Source organism: Hypomesus nipponensis, chromosome 8 (genome assembly GCF_054491055.1).
Source record: "Hypomesus nipponensis isolate SF chromosome 8, ASM5449105v1, whole genome shotgun sequence".
Taxonomy (NCBI): domain Eukaryota; kingdom Metazoa; phylum Chordata; class Actinopteri; order Osmeriformes; family Osmeridae; genus Hypomesus; species Hypomesus nipponensis.
The window spans coordinates 8222014-8237218 of NC_140368.1; the positions used below are offsets into that span (position 1 = coordinate 8222014).

General features: G+C 40.5%; 1 protein-coding gene across 1 annotated transcript; it reads right to left on the reverse strand.

Moving 5' to 3' along the window:
- Positions 1-830: 830 nt before the first annotated feature.
- On the reverse strand, positions 831-14268 carry LOC146274997 (cadherin-10-like). Its single transcript, XM_084702672.1, has 11 exons — positions 14056-14268; positions 9363-9657; positions 8013-8132; positions 7493-7660; positions 6926-7113; positions 5930-6183; positions 4723-4859; positions 4498-4619; positions 4176-4284; positions 3622-3873; positions 831-1753 (listed from the first exon to the last, which is right to left on the reverse strand). Exons 1-11 carry the CDS (start codon positions 14266-14268, stop codon positions 1275-1277), a joined length of 2337 nt encoding a protein of 778 aa, XP_084558798.1. The 3' UTR covers positions 831-1274.
- Positions 14269-15205: the final 937 nt, after the last annotated feature.

Consider the following 15205-nt stretch of genomic DNA (forward strand, 5'->3'; position numbering starts at 1 on the left):
GGATAAGGTTGCATGCAATGGTTCAGCAGAACAGATACTGTAGTGTTCGGTATGAGGGGTAAGCCTGTATGAGGAGGATAGGCACAGATTCACATTTTCAGGATAGATTCACATTTTCACTCCCAGAGCTTTCCATTGCTGGTCCCATGGAGATCGAGTCGAGAAATGAATCATTGATATCTCCCAAAAATATGGCATTTCAATTGGAATGAAGACTTGGATTATATAAAAAAATGTAAGCCTTAACATTACGGTCACAATGCAACATTGACTACCCATGCAATAACTAAAGTCAAAAAATAAAATAATGTGTATAGGTATTTAATAGGTAGGTAATTGTACGTACATAGGAATTCCTATGTAATTAATTGAAATAACAGATGGCAGTGTAGGTCATTACAAAAGTGTAGAAAGTAGAAAGTGGGGGAAGGGTGTAAGGGGTAAGACTGTGTCCCAAAAACAAGATATATGTAATATCCACTTACCCTTGGAAAGGCCATCCTCCCCCATACCGACTTTTACCTGTAAAATATATCAGACCATCCAACCGAAATTAAGTATAACTGCTATGTTGTAATATGTAGGCTATTGCCATATAATTTAATGAAATCATAGTGTAAAGTGTTTCCAAAAGCGCTACTTAATACACATTTAAGATGCAGTTGCAGACATACACCAACATGTTTATGGGTTTGTTTTCTCTCGAAACTTTATTAATAAAATAAGTATAAAAATATAAATATAAAACAATATGACATGGCATCCAAACAGTGAGAATTCAGTGTATGACAAATCCTACAATGTACAGTCCTCATTACATTTTACGCCTATTATGATTAAATGAATCCACAGTTTGACAATTAACCTCACCAACCATTCACATGAACAATGTTTGTCAAACAAAGATAGCAAATAGAATAAATGATGGTCCATCATTAAAAACAGTTCATACATGTACATAATTTTTATTTATTTTTTGCCAGAAAAAGCTATTTTTTTGTTAATTGTCCCTCTCAATAAACATTAATAGTATACAATACTACTATCGGTCTCCCCAATTACAAAACACATTGTCCACACCATTGGTCACACAAATTTCCTAAAGTTCAAAGGCATCTTTACTGATAAGGACCATAAAACAGTAAAACTGTGAGAGCTGTCAACAGTTATGAGATAATGTTTTTATATCTACTTTATCATCCACATTGATGGCTTGAAGGGAGTATGTGTGTGTGCACGCGAGAGAAGTGTGATATTTTGACACAAGTCGCTCTCTACGAGTCCTTCCCGATATACATTTCGGCCAGTTTTTTGAATGGCGGTCCCCAGTTGGTGAGATAATCATACTCCTGGTCGCCCTCTGTGGCAGAAGACTCCAGCGAGCTGAGGGACTCGGCCAGCGACCCACTCCCTTCATATGCGTAGGTGGCAAGGGAGTCGTAAGGTGGCGCAGTGGGATCGGAGTCGTTTTCCTGGAGCCGACCATTAATGAAATCTCTGACGTCTGTGTTATCTTTTATAGGTGATGTCCTCCGAAATGGAAACAGCATCTCAGGGATGATGTCCCTGCGCAGCTTGTTAGCATCCATCACCTCCGGGTTGCGCAGCGTGCCGATGTCGAAGGCCTGAGTGTCCTCCTCTCCGCCCCCTTCATCGTTGTAGCTGACGACGTTGTCTCTCACGTCCTCTTTGGAGATGATCAGAGGCTCCTTCTTCCTCTGCCTCTTCAGGGAGGCAAACAGCACCACGATCACTACAGAAACATACAACAAGAGAGAGAAGAGAAAGAGAGAGAAAGAAAAAATGGTACAAAAGAAGAGGGGGGGGGGGGGCAACATGAGACAACATAGATGTGTGCTTAGAAATAAGTGTTATCCCTGAAGCACATAGGAGTAAAAGCAACATTTGCCATTACAAATAGCTCCACAGCATTGCCTTTGGGGCCCACCTCCTGATTTAAAACATTCAGAGGAGAAAACCGCTCCACATTTATTCATTCACTGCTATGTCACTTTGCAACAGTCATGTCGCTGGAAAGAACAGTGTCAAAGTTCCGCTGTATACCCGAGCACACAATTAAACGTCTCATTATGCATAGCAGAACTCAATACCAGAGAGCACATTCGTATAAGGGAGAGTCTTGTATCACTTAAAAAAAACGGGCAGCAGCCTTCCCTCTCCTCCACGTTTGGCACAGGCCACAACATCCCGCCTCTCTACTCCTCACCAGCATCCCCCTGGTCCCCCGTCTTTCTCAGCGGGTGCTGTTGTAGTGCTCTGCCTGCCTCCCACCCAGGTGTTAATTACAAAGCTCTCTCTGTGGGAAGGAGTCTATTTTTCGGACCGGCCCCTACTGTGAAGAGGGCAAGACGTGGAATTCCTTCGATGAAGTGGAGGAGGTGGAGGAGAAAAAGGAGGAGGAGGAGAGGAGTGGAGTGGTGAGGAGCCGTTCCAGCTCAGTGCCCAGCCTGTTGGAGGCGAGTGGAGGTGAATGAGACAGTCTGTCAGAGGGGTTCAAGCGAGAAGAGTGTTGGATAATGAGCAGATGTCATGATATTTCGCTCAAGAGGCGAGCATGGGGTTCAACCTTCAGCACACTCAATCTGCGTGAGCAGATTTCTCCAGCACCAGACAACTGAGGGGGGAAAGGCAAAGGGGGGATGAGGATGTCAATACTTAATTTGCCAGCACCGGATCAGTTAGGGTTGGATTATAGTGTTTGCATGATTATAGGCAGATGGCAACCAGGAAACAAGGACCTGTTAAAGGATGATCAGATTGAATGTTGTGCTAAGGATTGTACATTGTGTGAAAACCCTCCACCACCCACACACCCACACCCACCCACACACACACATACACACACACACACACACAACCACACACTTTCAGGGGTATCATTATTGCCACTAGGTCAGTATCATGACTCGGTGGTATACTGTAAATGAATGGCATCATCATGCAAAGTGAGATATATGATGATCAGACAGGAGCAAGGTTGTGCATGGTCACAAGAGGTTCAACGATTGTTGAAAAGCATTATTTATTGATGTGCCATTTAAAATATGCACCAACATATTTTTGCTTTTTGCTGAGGAAATGTAAAATGTACCATACTGTTTTGGTCTGTGTGCTTTTACATACTGCATTAGCTCACAAAGGGGCTAAAGTGGTGCTTTAAGAAGTCAGGAAATAGCATTCGACCTACTTTAGCAGGAAAACGCACAAAGGCCTTTTTGTCAAGTGGATTTATCCACTAATGAAAAGCAGCTTTCATCCACTGCACCATTTTGAGGGGGGGGGGGGGTTACCAGGTATGTAAACACGAAATATGTAAAGCAATGTCCTATTAAGGGGTCCTATTTTCATGTGTTTTATAAAACAAGACCATTGTAGATAGTCTGAAGCATTTCTGAACAGCAAAGTTAACTGTGGACCTGGCCGTCTCTCCAATTTAGTTACAAAGGAATCTGAAATAGTGGAGGAAAATGACAGCTGAACAGAACTCAAAAACATTGCCTCAAAATTCGGATGAATCCGTTTGCCATGCACCAGAAACTGCATGTGAGAGTTAATATACAAAAGACTGCCATTTCAGCTACAGCCAGGATTACTACTCACTCAAGAGGATGATGACACAGAGCAAGATGGCTACCAGGGCTCCGGTGGTGAGGCCGTCAGAGAATGGCAGCACCTCCGAGTTGCATGACTGCTTGTTGCCTTTGCTGTCGCATGCACAGATGCTGACGATCAGAGTGCTGGTGCTGCTCTGTATGGGGTAGTGGTTGTCTGAGATCACCACCGGCAGGTAGTACTCGCTCATCTCTCGCCGCCGGAAGCCTCCCCTGCGTGTCAAAATGGCTGCCGTGTTGTCTGAGGCAGAGTAAAAATATTATCAACTTGGGGAAAGTTTTGTCCTGAACAGCATTACCTAGAAAACTTTACTTTTGTCTTGTTTCGTGAACACTCATATCCCATATCAATCACTGTCCCAATCAAGTCATGTTTTTATCATGAAAGATGAATTAAAGACATGCAGTTCTCATGTTGTCTCAAATTGAGTGTTCTCTCTGGTAGATAACAGATTTAATATAAACCCAAAGTGATTTGTAATAATTTCCCTGTAATTGAGATAACTGCACAACCTACAGTAAAGTTTCAAAGAAGTGGCTTACCTTCTTTGTCAACAATCGTGAAGTTTGGATTAGGGCTGCTTAAACTGAATACAAATTTATGTCCAACAAGGGGTTCGTCTGAGTCCACTGCACTTATCATCTGAATAATCTGGTGAGAGAGGTAAATATGCATATAATGTTTTTTCGTTCAGCCTTGCACACAGAAAAGCAACAGAAAAATGAGGAAACACATACATAAGGAGGCTTAAATACTAATACTTAACTTTTGCATTATTGCCCTTTTGGTAGACTGCTGGTTTCAATCAATGTGTAATGTACAATAACCCCTATCCTATTTCATGAACAAATAGCTTAAACCAACCTGTCCTGCTTTGACATTCTCACAGATTAACGTGTCAAATGATTTGGCAAATTCAGGTGCATTGTCATTGACGTCCAAGACCTTGATGAAAACTGCGACTCGAGTGGTCTGGCGAGGATTATCTGGACAGTGATTAAACACATATTGGTAAACAGACAAAAATCAGATTTTTATTGTTAGATTGTTGTCAAAGTAAAGTTCATAAAAGAAGAATTATAAACTCACTGATTTCAGTTGCAACCACAGATATATTATGCCATTTGGACATTTCTCTATCCAGTCCTTTCAGTGTTGTAATGGTGCCATTGATCGAATCTATGTTGAAAAGTCTCTCCAGATCTGTATGGCGGTCTATAGAGTACCTGCAAACAGAAAGGAAAAACCTTTTCAAAAGACAGACATAGATTCCAATGATAACGCTACATTGGAAAATCTCAAAATATCCCTCTCTGTCTTACTACTCTGTTTTCTCAAGTGGTTTTTGATATCATTACACTGAAAGACTATACAGGAGAAATTACATTTGTATGTCTCAAGCATTGGATCTAAAAGCATGCATCTTTGCTTTGTCGGGAAATATCACGTCCTTCATACTGCTCTGTCATTTATCATTGTCAACTTACATATTCCACTGACATTTGAATATGGAACACAATACTGCATGCGGCCTGAACAGAGAATGGCATATCTCCATGTTGGAGACAGACAGGCGCCATATGTGTGGAATGGCAGAGCAGAGCCGTGTGAATCGATAGAGCAAATTAGACTCCTTTCACTTTGACTTTGTGCTGCTGCTCGCCAGGCTTACATAATTCTAGGAAATAAACAGTGTCTGTATTCACTTCACAGGGCCGCCATCTTCCACAGGGAAATCACCAGGAGGGACCATGAATAATTTGCTTTTCTTCCCTACTCACACTGACACACAGCTACACTGATGGATTAGATTTAGCCAAGCGGACACATTTCCACCCAAAAAAGCCGTGATAAGAGGAGACTTTGAATTGTGAACAGACTGTGCGGCGAATAGTTTTCCTGTTGTTTCCATTTGCCTCTTTATCGTGACAAATTGGTGCTGGAACAATGGGTTTGGGTCATGAACAATTCTAATTACAGCAATCACATCCTTGCCTGAACCTTCAACTCAAGGAAATGTCTCTCAATAATTAGTCAACAAATAAATGACTCTTAATTGCTTCCTTATCTCTCATCTTCGATGTAGTATTGTAAGGTAACACAACCCTAACCCTACCTAACTAGACGTGCAAAGATGACACGCAAGAGCCTTCTGCCGTAGGGCTACAAGTGGTGTCATGACTGAGTGAAGGCATTACTGTTGATTTGTACTGAGCACATTTCAATAGAGCAGTACACCACAAGAATTAGGACTTGCTGAACCTGACCTGTTCTATTTGGGTCTTGGGTAACTCACTTGACTTGGTTGTTGTCTGCGTCAGGGTCTCTGGCGGACACCACCCCTACAAAGCTGCCCGCTGCCGTATCTTCATGCACGTCCAGGATGTAAGGGTTCCTGCTGAACACTGGAGACTCATCCACATCCTCCACTGTCACCCGCACTGTGGCATCGTCTTTGAAGCGCAGCCCGTGGATGAACCGTGAGTCTAGATAAGTGTTCTTTACCTCCACTTTGAACACATACATCCTCTTGGTCTCGTAATCCAGTTGCTGATGTTGTGAGACAGAAATGAAGATAACATATCATTGTGTTTTTATGTTGTTTTCTTTTAAATCTTTGCTTGAATTTCACATCATGCCAAACAGATGCAACACTGTGATGTAGAGTTCTGCTCTTCAGAAATAGCAAGATATCTTTTTCAAACTTTCAAACTTTTCATCTGTAATACTGTAAGATGAATTATGAGCCTGCTTCAAGAGAAGAATCCTCATATCACCAGCACCTTTGTGAGAGTGCTAAAGAGAGCTATTTCCTATTTCCAACACTGCATTATCGTGTTCACTGCGGGCCTGGAGTATCTAGATTTATTAACTTGCAAGTCAAAGTACTTCATCCCATACACCTTTGTACATAAAAGAAATGCTATCAGGGTGTCCCTTCTAATCTCAGTCTGAACCTATAGAGTACAGTATCTCTTTCTGTTCATTGAAGTTCAGCTATTTGCATAATTGGCTAAGGAACTGAAAAGACTGACCTGGCTCTGAGGAGAGAAGCTAAGGCTGGATTTCAATAGTCTTTCAGATTCTTTCACGAAATCCAAGGAGCAATAAGGAGCTCTTGACATTGAAAAGAATTAAGCCACTTTTACAGAGATAATGATACAGAATGAGTCTAATTCTGAAAATAACAGCTCTTCAGAAAATTTTTTGAATCTTAGGATGCTGACATCACTGAGGAAAAGGTGATGGGTCTCTCTTAAAATCCAACTGGACGGCGAACATAGAGGTTTACCTTTTTAACTGTAATAATGCCTTCCTGTGTTGCTTGGTCCGTGACAATCCTAAACATTTCTTGTCCATCTCCACCCACAATGCTGTACTCCATCTCAGCATTCTGGCCCACGTCAGCATCTTCAGCTTTGATTCGACCTATAGCTCCTCCAATTTCAGCCGACTCCAAAGTGGTGAGACGAAATGTGTCTAAGGAAAAGAAGCGGAAAAGAAAAAGTTCAATTCCAGAGTTGTTGTGCCATGGGGTACTGTCTGAGTGTCTTTGTTTATTCAGTATGTTTGTTCCTCCACCTCTTTGGAGACAAACCAAGCTTGTGTGTATTGGGTCGTTTGAGACAATTTTAGCTACAGTGAACTGCTGTTGCTTTTATGGCCATTTGTCCAACATTTGTTTTGACATGTCCAACATTTGTTTTGGGACTTCATAAAAAATAAAGGTCTTATTTCGAAATTTTTCTTCATAGACTTTGAGTTATTATACTAAATTAATGCAAGTTGTAATCAGTCGAGTAGTAGTACTGTAGATGCCTTTAGTAGCCATACAAAATAAATCAGAATGAGGTCTCACGGTTAGCAAATCGAGGAGGGCTGTCGTTGACATCTGAAAGGGTGATGCTGACTGTGGTGGTCCCTGAGAGCCCACCCATCTGTCCAGCCATGTCCTTGGCCTGGATCACCACCTGGTAGTTCTCCTTCACCTCTCTATCCATACCTGGTAAAGCTGTCCGAATAGTGCCTTGATAGAAGCAAAATATTTAATTATTGATATTTCCTAAACTGTGAGTTCATGTGTTTATCTCACAGATCAGATGTTGTCGGTGCATTTTTATGTTGCATCATTTCATAGGAAATATTTATTTTACACTAACTACATTTTTAATCTAACTCATATACTAAACCATCTGAAACCAAAATACACCAAAATACAAATATCCAACCCCCTCCACAACACTGAGTAAGCCATCTCAAAAACCCAGTACATTCAGCACTGCAAGGCTTCTATTTGCAGAGTGAAGTAGGGGATAATACATACACAGAACTGACAGAAACAGAAGTGTTTGCAGGCCCATTACCTTTGGATTACTTACCATTGTCAGAATCCACAGAGAAATACGGCTGTCCTTGCAGAATGCTATACACCAGCTTGGCACTGTTGCCGTAGGTTTGGTCATCAGCATCGGTAGCAGTGACTTGTACAACATATGTCCCTGTGGATGAACAGAAGGTAAGATGTAATGTATAATAATATCCAAGCAACCACTGAATAACAGTAGTTGTAGAGTAGGCTTCACATCTGTTTTGACTGGAGACTGTTTTCAAACTACTTTGTAATGAAGACCTCTGTGTTTCCATTTACAAAAATATATGAGCTGCAAGTGAAACAAAAGTAAGTAATGGGTAGAAATGTAAATATTTGTATACTGTGCTCTATGAGCATAGTATACCACTAGTAGAAATAAAATGTAGATGTTTGGTGTGCTTCAGCCAGACGTTGCCTGTTCAGCCATGCAAAGGCATGCCCTTGGCATTCAGGAGACCTCTGCAATGTCCTGGCTGGGTTTTGACTGTCTTCAAGCATACTAATGAGAGCCAGAACATCTGTTGTGTTTACACCCTGAATTGATTACAGAAAAGGGGTGCAGTGGACATTTCATAGTTGAATGCTTTGATTAAACTGTTTTTTCATGCTCAACACATAGGCTATTTGTTACTTGTGTGGTGACCGTGACCTACTGTATCTTTTGGCAGGGCCTATTTCATAGCAATTTACAGCTGCCATCCTCAAACATGACACAACCCACCGCATTGCTATCTGCCTTGATGATGGATGAACAGCATGAAGGCAGAGTGTACTGTACATGAGTTTACACATTGTGTTTGGAAAACAAACAGGTACATCCTGCATGGCTAGTCACTTTGTGGCAACATTTTAACATGATATACTGTATTTGACCAGGAAAATCTTAAAATGCTAACATCCACCTGAGCTACGGCAGTTTTCTGATCAGGCTAACAACACTTTGCAGTATTCATTGAACTATGACACACAATAAGTATTAATTAAGGAAGAGGGCAACAAGCCACATTTAAAATGTTGAGAATGGCTTCCAAAAATGCATCACAATTCACTATGGATGATTGATTGTACATGTCAAATTAACATGGTATGAACAACAACAGTGTCAGCAATGAAAAGGTCAATACTTCCAGTATTGCACACAAAAACTACTTGTAGAGGCTTTAGATTTAATAACTCTGATAAAACAATTCCGCACAAAAGTGTAACACAACTTCAATCTCCTAGTCTTTCAACTGGTTCAGCCTTGTTTGTTTTATAAAATCACCACTCATACTTATCAAGTTTTGAAAGTCAAGGTATGCAGTACTATTAGTTTGTTTTCTTGGATCCAAGAATTGTAAAATGATCCTCTACTTACCAACATCTGACATTTCAGCGACATTTGCAAAGTAGATTTCCTTGGCAAATTTTGGCTCGTTGTCATTGATGTCATGTATTTTAATGTTAAATTCCGTGTCAGGTTCCAAGTCAATGTTTGTGATTCGATCCACAACCTTGGCATGAAGTGTGTACATGGCCTTCTCCTCCCTGTCCAGCCTCTTGGTGGCATGGATGTCCCCTGACTTCTCGTCAATCAGAAACAAGGAGCCTGCCCCGTCTCCGGTGAGAATATACCTGATGTTACCATCCCCTTTGTCCATGTTGGAGTGTAGCTGTGGATTTGAGAGTATTGGTTAGACATAATGATCAAAGCTGAATGAGTCAAAGTAAAACATGTGTATACTTCAAGGGTTCATTCTAAATCCTTTATCATATCTTAATTTGCGTTTGATACTTTTCAATGTTGGCTGTGTCATGCTATCGGGTGAACTCCCATTTTTACAGAAAACCTGATTTTTTTTAAACCACCTGTTTCTAAGCAACATGATTGCGTGCTTCAAAAAGCTTGTCCTTCTGTCAAACTGATTGCAAAGCTTCTTCTGCCTTTTCAAGTATCTATGCCTTTAACAAGATGTCCAATCTAATCAAAATAATTACACTGTGAGGATGATTTCTTTGGGAAAAGCTAAATTACTCATGATTCTCGAAAAACACCATGACTGTGGTCGTGTGTAAGAACAGTGTGAAACAATGTTATCTACATATGTATGTCAAACAGTGTCTCACACTTTTCTTACACACACTATTTATACATACATACATACATACATACATACATACATTTCTTATTTTGCTCTACAGTTTCCTCTCATAAATGTTGTTTACTTGGCATTTTCTTTCATCCAATAACCAATGAAGTGAGAGGGAAGAACACAGCCAAACTGTCAAAGGCAGCAAAAAACTGTGAGGCCATACTGTCAAATACGTTCGCTAATTGGAGTTGGGCAGTACATAGACAACCAGGGCTCAAGGATGTACAGTACATGGTTGAATTGTTGAGTGAAGAAAACAAATATAAACTCTCATACACATCAAAAACGAAAGTACCAACTTCACGTACAACTCAGAAATGAATGACAGACAGAACATTCCTGTCTGGAGACTCAAGGGCCAATTTGACCCCTAACGGCACCATAAGTGCCTTTTCAATTATCTATGCCTTTAACAAGATGTCCAAGCTAATCAAAATAATTTCACTGTGAGGATGATTTATTTGGGAAAAGCTAAATTACTCATGATTCTGTACAGTACATGGTTGAATTATTGAGTGAAGAAAACAAATATTAACTCTCACACACATCAAAAACAGAAGTACCAACTTCACTTACAACTCAGAAATGAATGACAGACAGAATGTCCTTGTCTGGAGACTCACGGGCCAATTTGGCCCCTATCGGCACCATAAGAGGGAAAAATGGCTTGGCGCTTCTAGTGTTAGTTTAGGGTTAATGGAGGGTATGGTTAACTTCATAATATGCTGTAAAGACAATCTAATCAGGCATTAGGTTTACATGCAAAGTTAGTGTACAGAATATAGAGTTTAGGTTAGAAACGTTGGGGTATAGTGGTTAAAGACTGAGATTATAAAAAAAAGGTAAAGTTGGAAACTTAGCAAAAGTCTCTGCAAAGTTATTTTCAAAATTATGACTGTCAACCTGTGAAGAGTGTGCTTTCCACATCTAGCAATCTACCCCAGAAGCACTCCTTGTTCTTGTGTCTGATATAACATGCAGGTGACCAGGCTCCAATATGTTGTATATTAACATATGCACACATGACTCCCCAGAGACAGGCTGGTGTAGTTGAACACCAAGCAAAGACAGTATGTACGGCTCAACAAGGTATTCAGTTTCAGACTAGAACATAGGGTGTGTAAGGGTGCAACATCAATGTATTATTGAAAAACAAAATTCAAAAACTGTGCTGTAAAGTTGTCATTGTGTTTTTCCAAAATATAATGGATTTATGTAAAACGTGAGAATGTGTTGGTCAGTGAAACTGTTTTCATTTAAAATTTGGAAGCTCTCCTTGCATCACAAACGAAGCCTTTGACAGAGGAGAACCTTGAGGAGTCAAATCCCCTAGCACAAACACAGAGGAACAGTCAGTAAAGCAACAAACTCATTGGCAATTCGTGTCAGGTCTGTGCCATTGCATAGTGCTGCAGAGCAGAGATAGGAAAATATAACCCAAAATGGATACAGAACCATTATAGTTTCTCCGTCTCTCTTTCCCTCTTTCCTCCTTTCTTGCCCAATCTGCTTCCTACTCTTCTCTTTTCCTTTGCCTCACAAACAGAATGTGAAGAAAGTAACAGCACATGAACACACATCAAGACTTGGTTTTCATGGAACTGTCTCAAACATTTACCCTGACCCAACATATGCAGTTCTGCAGGTCAGGCAACAAAAACCAGGCTAACAGTTTAGATTCAGATAATATTTTCTCACTACACAGTATTTATTAATTAAATTATGTTTATCAGTAACTATGAAACTAGAGCAACCATATCAACCAATACACTTAAGACAATTACATGTCCTATGGGCCATAAATATACAGATATCTGCTAACATCGACAATGAATCAACTTCCAGAAGAATAGCTACATAATGTGAAGACAATGCCAGATACTAAAGCTCGCAATCAGACGTGTAATTTGACCATGTGTGAGTGCATTTTCATTATTGCCAATGCATAAAAAATTTGCAATCTTTGTACTCCATGACCATCTCTAGAACATTTATGAAAGCTTTTAAAATCTCAACACAGAAATGTGCTTTTCACATCCCTCGTTTTGCATGAGGTTTTGCAAGTTTACCGCATAGCAGTAATAAAAGTTGCTTGAAAAAGAATACAAATAACGCAAAATAAGCGGATATTTTCCATGTCACCCTTTTAAGATTGATAATGGTTATTGTGAGACATAAAGTTCAAGTCAGATAGGGATATTGCAGGTAGACTGGAGGTGGTCTTGATTAAATGTGAAATAAACAAGCCCGCCCACAGTGCTTCTGCAAAGGCCATTAAATGCTCCTTACGACAAAGGCCATCAAGGTCTTTGATGGCTTTGTGCTGGGCCTGTAAGTGCCTCTCTGACAGTACAGGCTTTTTAGCACTCCTCACACACAACACTTGATTGAAACTGATGGAATTACTGATACGGATCGCCACAGCTTCCTCTGTAAAACAGCATGCGGGCATCTCTTCCCCCTCCCTCTATTATTTATTGCGGCCTCATGTCTTACTGGCAGTTTAATAGTGAGTGATATTGTACACTGGGTGAGTGGAGAGCTGGCGAATGTGATGCTGTCATGCCAGAGAACTTGCGTGCCAAAGACCATCAAAGGGCCAGGAAGAAAGCCAGCATGCAGCAGTCACTGACACATCAATGGGCAGCCTCTTTATAGTCAGGCTTGCTTTGTCATCTCATCGCATAAGACAATGAGGTGAATTTCATTGGCCTGTTTGATTGATTTATCGTCTCCCCCTCTCTCCATCTCTTTTAGGTGTTCTGTTCTCTTCAACGCATCAGTATGATGCTCTCTGCCAAGCAAGTTGTCATATCCCCCTACTCAACCCTGCACATGACACTTGTTTACTCCCAGGATTGAGGCGTGCGATGAAAGCCAGCTTCCTCTGAGAAAATTGGCTGTCGGCAGTCACCTCATTTCCCTCCCTCAGGATGATAACGGCGGCTTTCTCCATCGCATCTGTCTCCATGCGCTATCGCAGCACTGGTGACTTGACAGAGGCTCCTCTGATCTGAAGGGGTTACAGCACAGGAAAATATTTCCTCTTCCGTGATTCTTATCAGGGCTCTGTCGGGCTAACACAGGCCTCAGTGAGGAAAAGCCATGAAAGGGTAGACTCATAAGCCCCGGGTGCAATGACTGGATCAGTGGTTACGTTGTGTTTGCTGCCTTGAAGTTTGGATGAGAAACTCATTCGACCAATTAGTAGTGAGGAGGAGACACATTCTTGAACTACAGGTGTTGTCTTGAGGATAAGTTGCCTACATATCAATACTAGCTTTTATTGAGACTAATTAGGTCTCGATATCACCCATTATTGAAGGGCAAACTTCATGATCAATAAACACGATTAAATGTGTGTGTATATGAAGTCTGGGTGAAGAAGAATGTGAAAACTCAAAAATGTTATAACGAAACGTACAACTGATGCATACTAATGAGTTACAGTCAGGCCAGTAATAGATGTCCAAAGGCAATGCCTGAAACGGTTGCTGAAAGTAATAAACCTACAAAAAAGCCCTACGCAACTGACATACATTCTTTCTTGGTAGGTCATCTATTGAGGCCCCCTTAATACTTTTACAAACAATAATCTATTTCACATTGACAATGGACTCTGAATTAAAGGTTCACTAGATTAAAAACGTATAACACTGATTGACACGTCACGATTCTTGCTATAGTAGGATTTGTAGCTGGCAGTCGTTTTTACAAAACATTTTCAAACAGTAAAAGCCTGGTTAGGTGCATTATGGTTGAATAGGATGCCTCTATAAACCCCAGTGAATAGTTATTCTGGTTTCTTGAAACAGTCTAGCAATTCAAAGTGTAGCAAAAGTATATGGCATTGTACAACAGTACCTACATTGTCAAGATTGCATTAAAACAACCAGAAGCAGGTGATTGAAACCTTACCTTGCCAACATATTGATGGTCGTTTCCTGTGTATTCCTCCAAAAGAAAGAATTGATTCCACATCCATCCTCGTTTGGAACGATGGAGTATCCTTCCATCATTTTCAGATGCCGTTCCAAACACATTCCCAGTATTCCCAGGTGTAAAAGGCAAGGCCCAATTTGGCCAGATAAAGGAGAGCATCAGAATAAGCAAGAATTGATTGGTTATCATGGTATCCAATCACTCAGGGTTATGACGAAGGAATTATGGTAACAAGCTTATTGTTGGTTGAACACTGGAATGCAATGTCACCACATCAGGCATTGTAGTCCTGTCTTTGATCTTGCAATGATCCTGAGAGTAAAAATACAAAACTTTGTTAGATGTATGTGTCACATTCCAAGACTTGTAGAGGCAACTGTATACATTTTTACCAATCTAATGTTTCAGTAATGTATATTTCAGAAAGCAACTTGCTTTGCAGGTTTTTTTCAAGCACTTTTCAAGCTTTACTGCAGGATCCCCATTTTGTATTGTTGTCAGTTCTGTTGCTGTGGTATATTGAGGTACTGAGTCCCTATGTGCCAAGACTAGGTCTGATGGGTAATTTGGACATGCATGCATAATTTTGGATCCTCTGGATGTTAATCCTAACATATCTAGCATCCGTTTTGTATAGTGAGAGCCATGTTTAAAGGTTACAGTGCCAGAAAAATCCTGACAAGCATTAATTGTGTATCTCATTGGGGAATAGTCTACAAGCAGGCCACATTCATCAAATTTGTTCAAAGATTCCCACAATATTAATCATATCATCAATGTGGGCACTTGAATGAACAAAGGACCTGTTTTGTCTGCAAACAAATTAGTATCATGGTTTCATTGATAGAGTTAAGTGATATGCAAATTTATAACAACCCATAATGCAAACCAAGAGTTTTATAAGTAGGATGTCAGTGATACCATCACTCTTGCTGTGTGTCTCATGACACTTAAGAGAGTAAAAAGCACCTGTCAATCAAAACCAAACAAATCTGAGATGAGTGAGTTCCTGAACCCGTGCTCTACAGGAGAACATAGTTGTGATTATCACAAGACTCAAGTGTTGCTTTTGTGTAGTTTCAAAAAGAAAGAGTTAACTATGGACTTAAAGTTCAAGTTCAAGTCT